The sequence below is a fragment of the Salvelinus alpinus genome, chromosome 13 (assembly GCF_045679555.1).
Source record: "Salvelinus alpinus chromosome 13, SLU_Salpinus.1, whole genome shotgun sequence".
Classification (NCBI taxonomy): domain Eukaryota; kingdom Metazoa; phylum Chordata; class Actinopteri; order Salmoniformes; family Salmonidae; genus Salvelinus; species Salvelinus alpinus.
The window spans coordinates 2872809-2886161 of NC_092098.1; the positions used below are offsets into that span (position 1 = coordinate 2872809).

Below are 13353 nucleotides of genomic sequence, written 5' to 3' on the forward strand. Positions count from 1 at the left end.
TTAGAAGAAAAAAAATATTAGCTGATATTGGTTAAAAGACCAATTAGTGCGGGCAGAATTTGGCTGCCCGTTTAAATGCACCCAAAGACATGCATCTAAAAATATGCATTGTCCGATTTTTTTTTACTGACAATAAAAAATACATTCTAGGGAACAATACATTGTTGCAAATGTATTTGTTTGTTAATACATAGTTTAATACATGTTCTGAAATACATGAAAGGACTATTTTGTCATTACAAGCTAGATTGAAATCAATTAATTCTATGTAAGTTGTTGATCAATCAATGTACTCTTGACAGTAAAACAATCATTGTAAATATAAAGTCATTTTAAAATGGAGATAAGCTTTACTAAATCTGAACTTTGTTCAACTGTACATACTGGGTTATATTAAGTTTACAATTTGTATTAGTCAGTCATTTTGTTGAGTTAGAACAGTGCAGCCGGTGGCAAGCTTGTCTGTTATGTCATTAATAGTATAGTTATTTATTTATGTGTGGCCTGCTTGACTTGCTCGTAGCCACAGTGTAGCAGCACCAGCCAAACAGGTTGAGAACTATGTTACAATAACTCAATATGACGTAGGCTTGACATTTTTAATGTGACATTAAATCAGATAACTCACACTTTAATGTTGTTTCAACTTGTTATTTCCAGTCATCTAATTGCGTGGCCTTTTTCAAGGTCAGGGCACTTAACATGTCACATTATCCTTGCATAGACCATTTTGTTATGTCAACTTTAAATGCAGTTATGCTAACTATTACTAGTTACAGTAACTTATTTGAAATTGACTGAACAAAATGTGAAAGTAACTCAACAAAAAATGGTTGGTTATACTGACATGATGTGGACTTAAATGTTTTTAATTTGTCAACATAAATGTCGCTTTACGTTGCTATGATAACTCAACATTTGTTGTTGATGTAATAAACGTTTAAGTTGATTCGAATTAGAATAAATAGTAAGGTACACTGAAATGAAGCAGTGTACTTAACTGTCTTATTTGTCAACAATAATGTAGCTTTAGTTATTAGAATTCCACATTTATTGTTAACATAACAAAGGTTTAAGTTGATTCAAATAACAATATTAAATGAACAATTAACAAACATCAAATTAAGACTATTGTTAGTCAAAATGAATGTAATAAAAGCTAGCATAACGTGAAATGTGAAGTACTCTGAGCTTGAAAAAGGCCACGGAACTAGATCACTGGAAATAACACATTGAAACAACAATTAATTTTTTACAGTTAGGTAAGTCAGTTAAGAACAAATTATTATTTACAATGACAGCCTACCCCGGCCAAACCCTCCCCTAACCCAGACGAAGCTGGGCCAATTGTGCGCCTCCATATGGGACTCCCGATCACAGCCGGTTGTGACAAAGCCCGGGATTGAACCACTGCGCCACTCGGTCCCCATTCCTACTTATATGCTATATTTCAATATATATATATACATTCACATGCACAATGCTTGCATTCAAGAAGTAGTCTCGTTTTAAGGATATCCTTGTCTGGAACTGGGACTGACTCAATTCAAAGGACTGCACTGCCGTTGTTGAAGCACCATTCACCCCTATTCCGCTTCACCAGATTTACAATTACATGTAATGAACACTAGGGGGCAATGGTACTGTATTGTAATGTATGGCCCAGTCCAGGAACGACTGTTGGACCCTAGTTCCCTAGCCCCTTGCCCTGACCACCTAGGCACTTTTAACAGCAGACTTAGCCTATCAGAGGGCAAGGTAGAGCTGCAACCATATCGTATATGGTATCTTATTTCTAAACTGTCCTAAATTAAGGAGAAGATACTGTAGCTGGTGTACTTGTTCATTGTCACATTCAGCATTATGTGTGTGCGCTTAATCTCCCTTTCCCATTCACTTTATCTCTCTCTTTCTATGTCTGACTTTCTGTTTGCCTGTCAGTCTACATTTACAGTACCAGTCAAAAGTTTGGACACACCCACACCTATTTTTATTTGTTTAACACTTTTTTGGTTACTACATGATTCCATATGTGTTTTTTCATAGTTTTGATGTCTTCACTATGATTCTACAATGCAGAAAATAGTCAAAATAAAGAAAAACCTTTGAATGAGTAGGTGTGTCCAAACTTTTGACTGGTACTGTCTGCCTGCCTGCCTCTCTCTCTCCCTCCCTTGCGCTCTTTGGTGCTCATATCAAAATCCTCCCTCCATCCTCCTCCTTCCTCCCGCCTCTCTCTCCCCCCCCTCTCAGGGCTTGATCCCATGTGTGATGTTGGCCCAGTCAGGGAAGGTGCTGAGCTGGAACATTGCGTCTCCCCAGGTGTTGATGCCCAGGTTGATGGTCAGGATCCCGATCATGTTCAGCATGAAGCCTGCCTTCACCTGGACAACACAAATTCAGGTATTCAGTAAACACTGTTGTATCTGAATGTGTAATAACATAATATATGCCTAATTTTAGCTGACACTTTAATCCAACGTGATTTGCAGTAGTCTGTGCATACATTTCAGTGTATGTGACCCCAGTGGGAATTGAACCTACTATTTTGGTGTTGCAACACTATGCTACCATCTGAGCAACACAAGACCACTACTGTGGTTGTGTGTCTGTGTCTATCCATTCGTGTGTGTGCACTTATGCACCTGTGTGTGTGCATGTGTTGGGTCTCACCATGTCCATGACTTTGAGATTTCCATAGGAGAAGACGATGGCATTGGGAGGTGTTGCCACAGGCAACATGAAAGCCAACGAGGCACAGATGGTGCAGGGCAGCATCACGTACAGAGGATGCAGCCCAATAGCTGTGGCCTGGTGGGAAGTACAAAGGAACAAACCCAGTCAGTCAACACACTTGGACATGTGTATGAGAGAGACAGACAGAGGGAGTGTGTGTGTTGGTATGCAAATGTGCGTGCATGCGTACGTGCGTTATTGGGTGTGTGCGTTCGTTCGTGCATGAGTGCATCTGTAAGTGTGCATGTGTCTGTTTGTGTGTGTGGTTACCATAGAGGCCAGTATGGGCAGGAACAGTGTGGTAGTAGCTGTGTTGCTGGAGCACTCAGTGAAGGTCCCCACCAACAGACAGAGTAGCAGAGAGATACCGAAGGGAGGAATGGACTGTAGAGGAGCTAGACTCTCACCCAGCCATTGAGACAGACCAGATGCCTAGAGAAACAGATGGGGTGGGCGAGATGAGGGGGGTGAGTGAGAGGGGGTGGGTGGAGGTGAGAGCGACAAGATACAGGGCATTATGAACTAGAGGCCTGCACACACACCTCGCTACCGCTGGCCAAAGCAAAACCTCCTCCAAGCAATAGGATGATATTCCAGGGCATGCGTTCGTGGACCACTTGCCAGTTCAACAGAGCAGCTGGGGCCTTTTGCTTCTTCTTACCTGGGGAGTAAGAGAAGGAATAAGTGAAATGAACATTAACAATGCACATTCAAGGCATATCTCTTCATTAGAGAGTGAAACTGAACTTTGTCTCATTGAGTCTTCTTAACTGAACAGAATCTGCAGACAAAGATACAGTTGAAGTCGGAAGTTTACATACACCTTAGCCAAATACATTTAAACAAAATTTTTCACAATTCCTGACATTTAATCCTAGTAAAAATTCCATGTCTTACTTTTTTTTAAGAACGTGAAATGTCAGAATAATAGTGTAGAGTGATTTATTTAAGCTTTTATTTCTTTGATCACATTCCCAGTGGGTCAGAAGTTTACATACACTCAATTAGTATTTGGTAGCATTGCCTTTAAATTGTTTAACTTGGGTCAAACGTTTCGGGTTGCCTTCCACAAACTTCCCACAATAAGTTGGGTGAATTTTGGTCCATTCCTCCTGACAGAGCTGGTGTAACTGAGTCAGGTTTGTAGGCCTCCTTGCTTGCACAAGCATTTTCAGTTCTGCCCACAAATTTTCTATGGGATTGAGGTCAGGGCTTTGTGATGGCCACTCCAATACCTTGACTTTGTTGTTCTTAAGCCATTTTGCCACAACTTTGGAAGTGTGCTTGAGGTCATTGTCCATTTGGAAGACCCATTTGTGACCAAGCTTTAACTTCCTGACTGATGTCTTGAGATGTTGCTTCAATATATCCCCATTATTTTCCTCCATCATGATGCCATCTGTCCCTCCTGCAGCAAAGCACCCCCACAACATGATGCTGCCACCCCGTGCTTCACGGTTGGGATGGTGTTCTTCGGCTTGCAAGCCTCCCCCTTCTTCCTCCAAACATAACAATGGTCATTATGGCCAAACAATTCTATTTTTGTTTCATCAGACCAGAAGACATTTCTCCAAAAAGTACGATCTTTGTCCCCATGTGCAGTTGCAAACCGTAGTCTGGCTTTTTTTATGGCGGTATTGGAGCAGTGGCTTCTTCCTTGCTGAGCGGCCTTTCAGGTTATGTCGACATAGGACTCGTTTTACTGTGGATATAGATACTTTTGTACCTGTTTCCTCCAGCATCTTCACAAGGTCCTTTGCTGTTGTTCTGGGATTGATTTGCACTTTTCGCACCAAAGTACGTTCATCTCCAGGAGACAGATCGCGTCACCTTCCTGAGCGGTATGATGGCTGCGTGGTCCCATGGTGTTGATACTTGCGTACTATTGTTTGTGCAGATGAAAGTGGTACCTTCAGGCGTTTGGAAATATCTCCAAAGGATGAACCAGACTTGTGGAGGTCTACAGTTTTTTTTTTTTTTTAGGTCTTGGCTCATAATTTCCCATGATGTCAAGCAAAGAGGCACTGAGTTTGAAGGTAGGCCTTGAAATACATCCACAGGTACACCTCCAATTGACTCAAATGATGTCAATTAGCCTATCAGAAGGAATTTTCCAAGCTGTTTAACTGCAGTCAACTTAGTGTATGTAAACATCTGACCCACTGGAATTGTTATACAGTGAATTATAAGTGAAATAATCTGTCTGTAAACAATTGTTGGAAAAATTACTTGTGTCATGCACAAAGTAGATGTCCTAACCGACTTGCCAAAACTATAGTTTGTTAACAAGAAATTTGTGTGGTTGAAAAACAAGTTTAAATGACTAAGTGTATGTAATCTTCCGACTTCAACTGTATTTGTTATTGTCTCTTTCATTGAACCCCCCCTCACCTTCCTCCCCAGCCTCTCCCTCCTCTTCCTCAGCACTCCCACGGCAGAACGGCCTTGAGGGGATAATGAAGAAGAGCGAGGACATGAAGATGGCAACAGTCCCGTCTGTCACAAACCTGAAGGACACACACAGAGAAAGAGTTTAGAATTCAGTTAGAAGAACAGACATTCACATTTTATTGGTGTGTGCTTGTGTGTGCGTGCATGCACCTCACTGCGTGCCTGCCTGCGCCAGCCTGTGTGGATGAATGTATCTGTATGTGTGTGCTACTCACGCTCCATCCATGTTAAACAGTACAGTGGCCCAGCCTGGCATGAAGCCTGGTTCTCTGGTGAACCACATCACCACCAACAGGACAAAGATGGTCAGCACAGCCCCCTCGGCGAAGGTCACGCTCCCCAGCTTCCTGTACTCCTCCTTCATCACTGCGAACGCCTCCTTGTCTCCCTCGTTCTTCTTCCCGCAGCCAAATGACTTCTTCATGCTGTCAACGACACACACGGACAAGGAGTGAGACCTCAAAGAACCAATTAATATCAAACGTAATTGAATTAGGAGCTATTAGTTAGAAGTAATGTAGCATGTTCTGCGGCTTCTCTTAAAGTGATATTTCACCGCTGCTCTTTCGATGTATATGTCCATTAATTTGTTATTTTTAAAAAGTAGAGAATTGCCTCACTACACACAAATATCAGTATTTCTGCATCTCACCGGAAGAGAAGGGCCATCTACATTTCCTGGTTGTAAGCAAACCATAATATGTGGAATTCATAGCGATTTCAGGATGTAGTACCGCACCTGTCGAAGTTGATCCAGTTGAGAATTGGTGTCAACAGATAGCTAATGTTACTCACGGGACCAACCACTCGTTCATAGAACATAAGAGTGTCTCAGGGGAGTCGGGATATGCAAAAAACACATTTCCATTTCACACCACACACTTGTGTTTACACACCTTACACTTACAGGACAAATATAAGCACCCCCTATTTGACCTTTTGAGATTGCGAATAACTTTTTATTTTTGTGTTAACAACAACTGTAAAGTTTAGTCACGTTGTGGTGCTCAATACCTGGATGTGCAAACTACAAGCAAGTGCAGGCTGCTGGGGTAACATTTCATTGGTTACCTGCCGGAAATATTCCTCTGAGCCGATAGTGGCTGGCGGCAGTGCTTAATTTAAGCTGAAGCCTGCCGGAACAGAATCCGGCACTTCTCCGTTTTGTATTGTTTCGTTCCGGAACCCATTTTGGCCGGCTCGGTACCTCTCATGGCATGAAAAATAGTTGTCAAAAATGTGAATAAACGCGGTGAAAGTTCATTCGAGTTGCCTCTGTTAATTGTCCTCCATTTTTAGGACTATAATTTACTCCTCATATTGTAGCATACAATATGTGTCTCCACACACCTAGGCTATTGATGGATTCAAGACAACGTCGTTTTCATTGATCTCAGATAATCAGTTTGTCAGTAGCCTGACTTTTTGATAATTTGTGAGGTAATATGGTGCTTTCAAGATAACTGGGAACTCTGTGGGTAAAAAACGAGGTCTAATCATGACGTCAGAGATCTTCAGGTCGGAAATTTGGGGCTTTAGAAAGAGGCCAGGGTTCCCCACCTGGAATTCCGAGTTGGATGACCATTCAAACATATTTTCCCAGTCGGAGCTCGTTTTTTCCCGATTTCCCAGTTCTGAGTTCCCAGTTTTGAACGTGACATTAAAAAAGATTATGCCTAAGTCTCCAATCATGTAAAATGACATAGAATTGCATAAATTACTGTAGTAAAAGGCAACAAAAAAATCCCATGTGTGCAACTTCTGTAAATGCCTCTGATCTACTGCTCTATACCACTACGCACATGTGATGATATGCATGCAATGTTTTATTATAAAGGTTAAAAAAAAATCTCATGTGTTCCGGTCCCCAGGTCACCCCCCCCCTCTCACGCTCACGTTTTGTTCCAACACCTCCCGATTTACAAATTAAGCACTGGCTGGCGGCAATAGAGAACGCTCCCTATGATGTAACTGATGGGGTTGCCAGGTCGTAGAACATTGAAATGTGAAGCTATTCCAACGATTTTCACCTTCACTTCAAAGAGGAAGCCATCTGATCAGCCAACATCAGCGCAGCAGAAAATAAGTCAAGCAGCGGTAACGTAGCTAACTTTGTCTTACAGCTAGGGGAATCCCTTGACAACATCCGCTGAAAAGGCAGAGCGCGAAATTCAAAAAAAAATATTTTTAAATATTGAACTTTCTTACATTCACAAGTAAAATACACCAAATTAAATCTTAACTTGTTAATCTGCCCATCGTGTCTGATTTCAAAAAGGCTTTACAGCGAAAGCACACCATATGATTATGTTAGGTCAGAGCTTAGTCACAAAAACAGATACAGCCATTTTCCAGCCAAAGAGAGGAGTCACAAAAAGCAGAAATAGAGATAAAATTAATCACAAACCTTTGATGATCTTCATCAGATGGCACTCATAGGACTTCATGTTACACAATACATTTATGTTTTGTTCGATAAACTTCATATTTATATCCAAAAATCTCAGTTTATATTGGCGCGTTATGGTCAGTAATGTTGTGCCTCAAACATACAGCGAATTTTCAGAGAGCCACATCAATTTACAGAAATACTCATCATAAACGTTGATTAAAGATACAACTGTTATGCACAGAATTAAATATATACTTCTCCTTAATGCAACCGCTGTGTCAGATTTCAAAAACTTTATGGAAAAAGCACACCATGCAATAATCTGAGTACGGCGCTCAGACACAAAAACAAGGCATACAGGTACCCGCCATGTTGTGGAATCAACAGAAGTCAGAAATAGCATTTAAAAAATATGAACTTTCCTTTGATGATCTTCATCAGAATGGAATCCCAGTTCCACAATAAATGTTTGTTTTGTTTGATAAAGTCCATTTATGTCCAAATACCTCCTTTTTGTTAGCGCGTTTATTTCACAATCCAAACTCACGAGGCGCGGGCAAGTCCAGGCGAGACGAAAAGTCCAAAAAGTTTTAAAACAGTTCGTAGAAACATGTCAAACGATGTATAGAATCAATCTTTAGGATGTTTTAACATAAATCTTCAATAATTTTTTTTTAAATATTGAACTTTCTTACATTCACAAGTAAAATACACCAAATTAAATCTTAACTTGTTAATCTGCCCATCGTGTCTGATTTCAAAAAGGCTTTACAGCGAAAGCACACCATATGATTATGTTAGGTCAGAGCTTAGTCACAAAAACAGATACAGCCATTTTCCAGCCAAAGAGAGGAGTCACAAAAAGCAGAAATAGAGATAAAATGAATCACTAACCTTTGATGATCTTCATCAGATGGCACTCATAGGACTTCATGTTACACAATACATTTATGTTTTGTTCGATAAACTTCATATTTATATCCAAAAATCTCAGTTTATATTGGCGCGTTATGGTCAGTAATGTTGTGCCTCAAACATACAGCGAATTTTCAGAGAGCCACATCAATTTACAGAAATACTCATCATAAACGTTGATTAAAGATACAACTGTTATGCACAGAATTAAATATATACTTCTCCTTAATGCAACCGCTGTGTCAGATTTCAAAAACTTTATGGAAAAAGCACACCATGCAATAATCTGAGTACGGCGCTCAGACACAAAAACAAGGCATACAGGTACCCGCCATGTTGTGGAATCAACAGAAGTCAGAAATAGCATTTTAAAAATATGAACTTTCCTTTGATGATCTTCATCAGAATGGAATCCCAGTTCCACAATAAATGTTTGTTTTGTTTGATAAAGTCCATTTATGTCCAAATACCTCCTTTTTGTTAGCGCGTTTATTTCACAATCCAAACTCACGAGGCGCGGGCAAGTCCAGGCGAGACGAAAAGTCCAAAAAGTTTTAAAACAGTTCGTAGAAACATGTCAAACGATGTATAGAATCAATCTTTAGGATGTTTTAACATAAATCTTCAATAATGTTTCAACCGGAGAATTATTTTGTCTTTAGAAATGCAATGGAATGCAGGTCGCTCTCACGGCCATGCACGTGACCAGCTCATGGCAATCTGCCAGACATCTGGTTGAAACAGCTCTCATTCTCTCCTCCTTCACAGTAGAAGCCTCAAACAAGGTTCTAAAGACTGTTGACATATAGTGGAAGTGCAATATGACACCATAGACACTGTGTATTCGATAGGCCAAGAGTTAAAAAGCTACAAACCTCAGATTTCCCACTTCCTGGTTGGATTTTTCTCAGGTTTTCGCCTGCCATATGAGTTCTGTTATACTCACAGACATCATTCAAACAGTTTTAGAAACTGGGTGTTTTCAGAGTATTTTCTATCCAACTCTACTAATAATATGCATATATTCGCTTCTGGGCCTGAGTAGCAGAAAGTTTGCTCTGGGAACGCTTTTCATCCGAATGTGAAAATGCTGCCCCCTATCCCAAACAGGTTAACTAGCTAGCCGGTGGCGAACCGTCATTCACGGCAGAGGTCCACCAGTTTTGAGCCCCACTTGTTTAGCTTAAACTTTTTTTAAGCCTGTTATTTTGGCATTAATTCGTGTCACATATCAATTTGCAAACAATGTAAAAACAAATTTATTGAGTGATTAAAGCCACATGGTCTTGTTCTTGCATTCTTGAGTAAGGCAGCTCCAAAATGCATATGTTTCAGCCTAGACCAGTGCTTTCTATGGTGGAGGGGCAGCCAGTGGAAAATACAGAGCGTAGGTGTTGGTAATCTTCTCTAGTTGCGCCGTGATAGGCTCAGTGTTCTGTCATTCATGGGGACACTACGTCACCGCGTAATCTACAGGGAGAGCTAGGACGTTGAAGCCCCCTTGGGTGCTGCCATAGATTTACAATAGAAGTGCTCATCCAAGATTGCTCAAGGTCATTGGCCACAGATAAAATGACTTCAAATCATGTTTTATGTACTGGAGCTTTGATTGGACTGATCATGTCAACATTATACTTTCAAAATCTTAACTAGACAAGCAGTCATCATCATGAATCACCTCGACAATCTACTGGCAAATCCTTTCTAATCCTTATCGTATGAAGAGAAATTATAGATTAAAGGTATTGGTGCTCATCGGCCATTGGACCGAAAATTACAAATTCAACAATGCGTGGTTTGTAAGGAATCAGTGGCTAACTGCAAGAGTTGCAAAGCACTCACTATTTTGCTTCCCCTGCATGCTATTTGGTGGAGAGGGTGTGTGGTCCAAGTCTGGGTTTAAGGATATTAAGCATCTATCTAAAAGGCCCTTTTTTCTTAGACTTCAGTAAGTTCAAGACAACTGGTAACTCTGGAAAAAAATTTGCTCCGACTGGGGAAAATACATATTGAATGGTCATCCAATTCGGAATTCCAAGTCGAGAACGCAGCCTTTTTCTAGAGCTCCGACCTGAAGATCACTGAAGTCATGATTCGACCTTGTCATGATTCGAGTTCCCAGTTGTCTTGAAAGCATCATACATCCAAAGAATGTCAGACTTTTATGACAAAGTTTGATGACAAAGGACCGCCGCGATGCCTTCCTGTTCAAGTGGGCACAGCACAACAACGGTGAGTCCAAAAATGTATTGTATGCTGCTGCATCAATTATGTAATATGCTAGGGAGATATGTATACTGTAGATAAGAAAGTAATACTACGTGCATGTTGTGTAGTAAGCTGTTGGTAGCCCATGTGCTTCACCCTAATAATTTTGTCCCTTTCCCCCTCAGCACTTGGTGGTGCACATGTAGCCTATAGCCTGTTTTAGAGAAATGTCATCATCAAACATTGTAAGAGCTTTCTTTGTCTGCTTATATGCCCCCTTTATTTATCCTATGTTTCTGACTTGGTGTACATGGAGCACACTGTACACTGTAAAATTGGCCCATGTTCTGAATTCTGTCTCTGTACATTTCAAAAGTGCTGAACAAATAGTTATATTGACTAAGTCCATCTTGGCTTGGTCATTAATGTCTTAATCGAAATTACGGATTGCCTCTTGTCTGCTAATCATTCGCTTATGCCATAGTTTGTACATCTCAACAGTCTCTTCCCGTTCAAATATTTGTTTCAACAAACAGTTCAGTAATAGACCCATGTAATTCAGTTGATATTGCGAGGGTTGTTTTGTTTGCACAATGCGCTGTCTTTGCGTCTGTATATTGTCTATAAAATGTATCTTCATGATTTGTATTTCCTTCCTTTTTAGACCACATAGGGATAAAAAAAATACTTCAAATGGTAGGCTAACCGAGCCCCCCCCCCCTCTCGCTCTGTGTGTGGTGACTTAAAGAAGTGTAAAATTAACATCTTGCTGAATTTATATGAACTAATATCTATCTGAATTGAATGGTATAATGTTAATGATATAAGAACACACATTATGAATTTACTGAACATAAAATGTTCATAATGTTTGTGTATGGCGTTCGTTATTATTGAAGGACAATGCGGTTCTTATCGACTTACACAAATCCACAAGGAGCCAGAAGAACTATTCCGCTGCCATACAAGGCTCCACTGATAGTCAGGTGTAGCAGTGGTAAGGATTCACTCCATGGTGCTGAAAGGAAAGCTCTGCTTTTGGGACAGCTTTATGTAGCCACTAACAGTTTGTGGGCAGTTTGTCACCGTTAGAGTGCAATTAATGTATTGCTTAGTGTTGTTGTGGCTTTGCTGGCATACACCCCCCCCCCCCCCCACCCCCAACAGAAAATGTTGTTAGCCCCACCTAGATTTACATGCTAAAGTTGCCACTGTAGCTAGCAAACTACATTTGTTTATCTAAACCAAAATCTAGTGTGGGTGACTGACTGGTGTCTGTTGGGGGTAGGTATTGTGAGTGACGGTTAGTGTGCATGATCTATTGATACGAGGGAGATGGATGGATATAGTACAGTGCCTTCAGAAAGCTTTCACCCCTTTACTTTTTCCACATTTTGTTGTCTTACGGCCTGAATTTAAAATAGTTTAAATGGAGATTGTGTGTCACCGATTTATACACAAAATACCCCATAATGTCAGTGGAATTGTGTTTTTAGAAATGTTTAACAAATTCATAAAGAATGAAAAGCTGTCTTGAGTCAATAAGTATTCAACCGGTTTGTAATGGCCAACCTGCATAAATTTAGGATTAAAGAAGTGCTTAATAACTTGCATGGACTCTGTGTTTTAATAATAGTGTTTAACATGATTTTTAAATAACTACCCCAGCTCTGTACCCCATACATATAATTATCTATAAGGTCCCACATTCGAGCAGTGAATTTCAAGCACAGATTCAACCACAAAGAATAGGGAGGTTTTCCAATGGTTCTCAAAGAAGGGCACCAATTGGTAGATTGGTAAAAGAAAAAAAGCAGACATTGAATATCGCTTTGCGCATGGTGCAGTTATTAATTACACTTTGGATGCTGTCTCAATACACCCGGTCACTACAAAGATACAAGCGGCTTTCCTAACTCAGTTGCCAGAGAGGAAGGAATCCATTCAATTGATTTTAACTAAAAACACTAAACATGGTGGTCTTCGCCTTAGCAATCTCACTGCAATAAAGACCTCCTCCGTTCCTGTCATTATTGTAAGAGATTGTGATATCTCACAACTCAAAATAGAGCTAGTCACTTCCAAGGCAGTCAGTCAGTTAACTAATCACTGATCATAACCCTGATATGATTGGCCTGACTGAAACATGGTTCAAGACTGATGAATATACTGTGTTAAAATGAGGCCTCTCCTGGTTACACTAGTGAACAAACCCCCCGGGCATCCCACAGAGGTGGAAGTGTTGATAACATTTATGACATTTCAATTTTCGAAACCAAATTTACTGCGTTTTCGTCTTTTGAGCTTCTAGTCATGAAATCTAAGCAGCCTACTTAGAAGAAAAAAAAGCAATCACTTTTTATAGTTCCCTGAATTCCTATTGGACCTCGTAGTCATGACAGATAATAATTCTCATTTTTTTGTGACTTCAATATTTCCATGGTAAAGTCCACAGACCCACTCCAAAAGGCTTTCGGGGCCATCATCGACTCAGTGGGATTTGTCCAGCATGTCTAAGGACCTATGCATTGCCACAGTCATACCCTGGATCTAGGTTTGTCTCGTGGAATACAATTTGTGGATCTAAATGTTTTTCCTGATAATCCTGGACTATTGGACCTCCATTTTGTTACAATTGAAATCACAACAAA

General features: G+C 40.3%; 1 protein-coding gene across 1 annotated transcript in view; it reads right to left on the minus strand.

The window, feature by feature from the left end:
* Nucleotides 1–585: 585 nt before the first annotated feature.
* slc13a2 (solute carrier family 13 member 2) overlaps nucleotides 586–13353 on the minus strand; it is a 57209-nt gene continuing 44441 nt past the window's right edge. Inside the window, exons 7-12 of the mRNA XM_071337449.1 lie at nucleotides 5403–5612; nucleotides 5128–5243; nucleotides 3279–3397; nucleotides 3007–3168; nucleotides 2674–2811; nucleotides 586–2384 (exon numbers count right to left, since the gene is read on the minus strand). Of these exons, the coding sequence (XP_071193550.1) occupies nucleotides 2250–2384; nucleotides 2674–2811; nucleotides 3007–3168; nucleotides 3279–3397; nucleotides 5128–5243; nucleotides 5403–5612 (880 nt within the window). The 3' untranslated portion in view covers nucleotides 586–2249. The remainder of the gene's footprint in view (nucleotides 2385–2673; nucleotides 2812–3006; nucleotides 3169–3278; nucleotides 3398–5127; nucleotides 5244–5402; nucleotides 5613–13353) is intronic.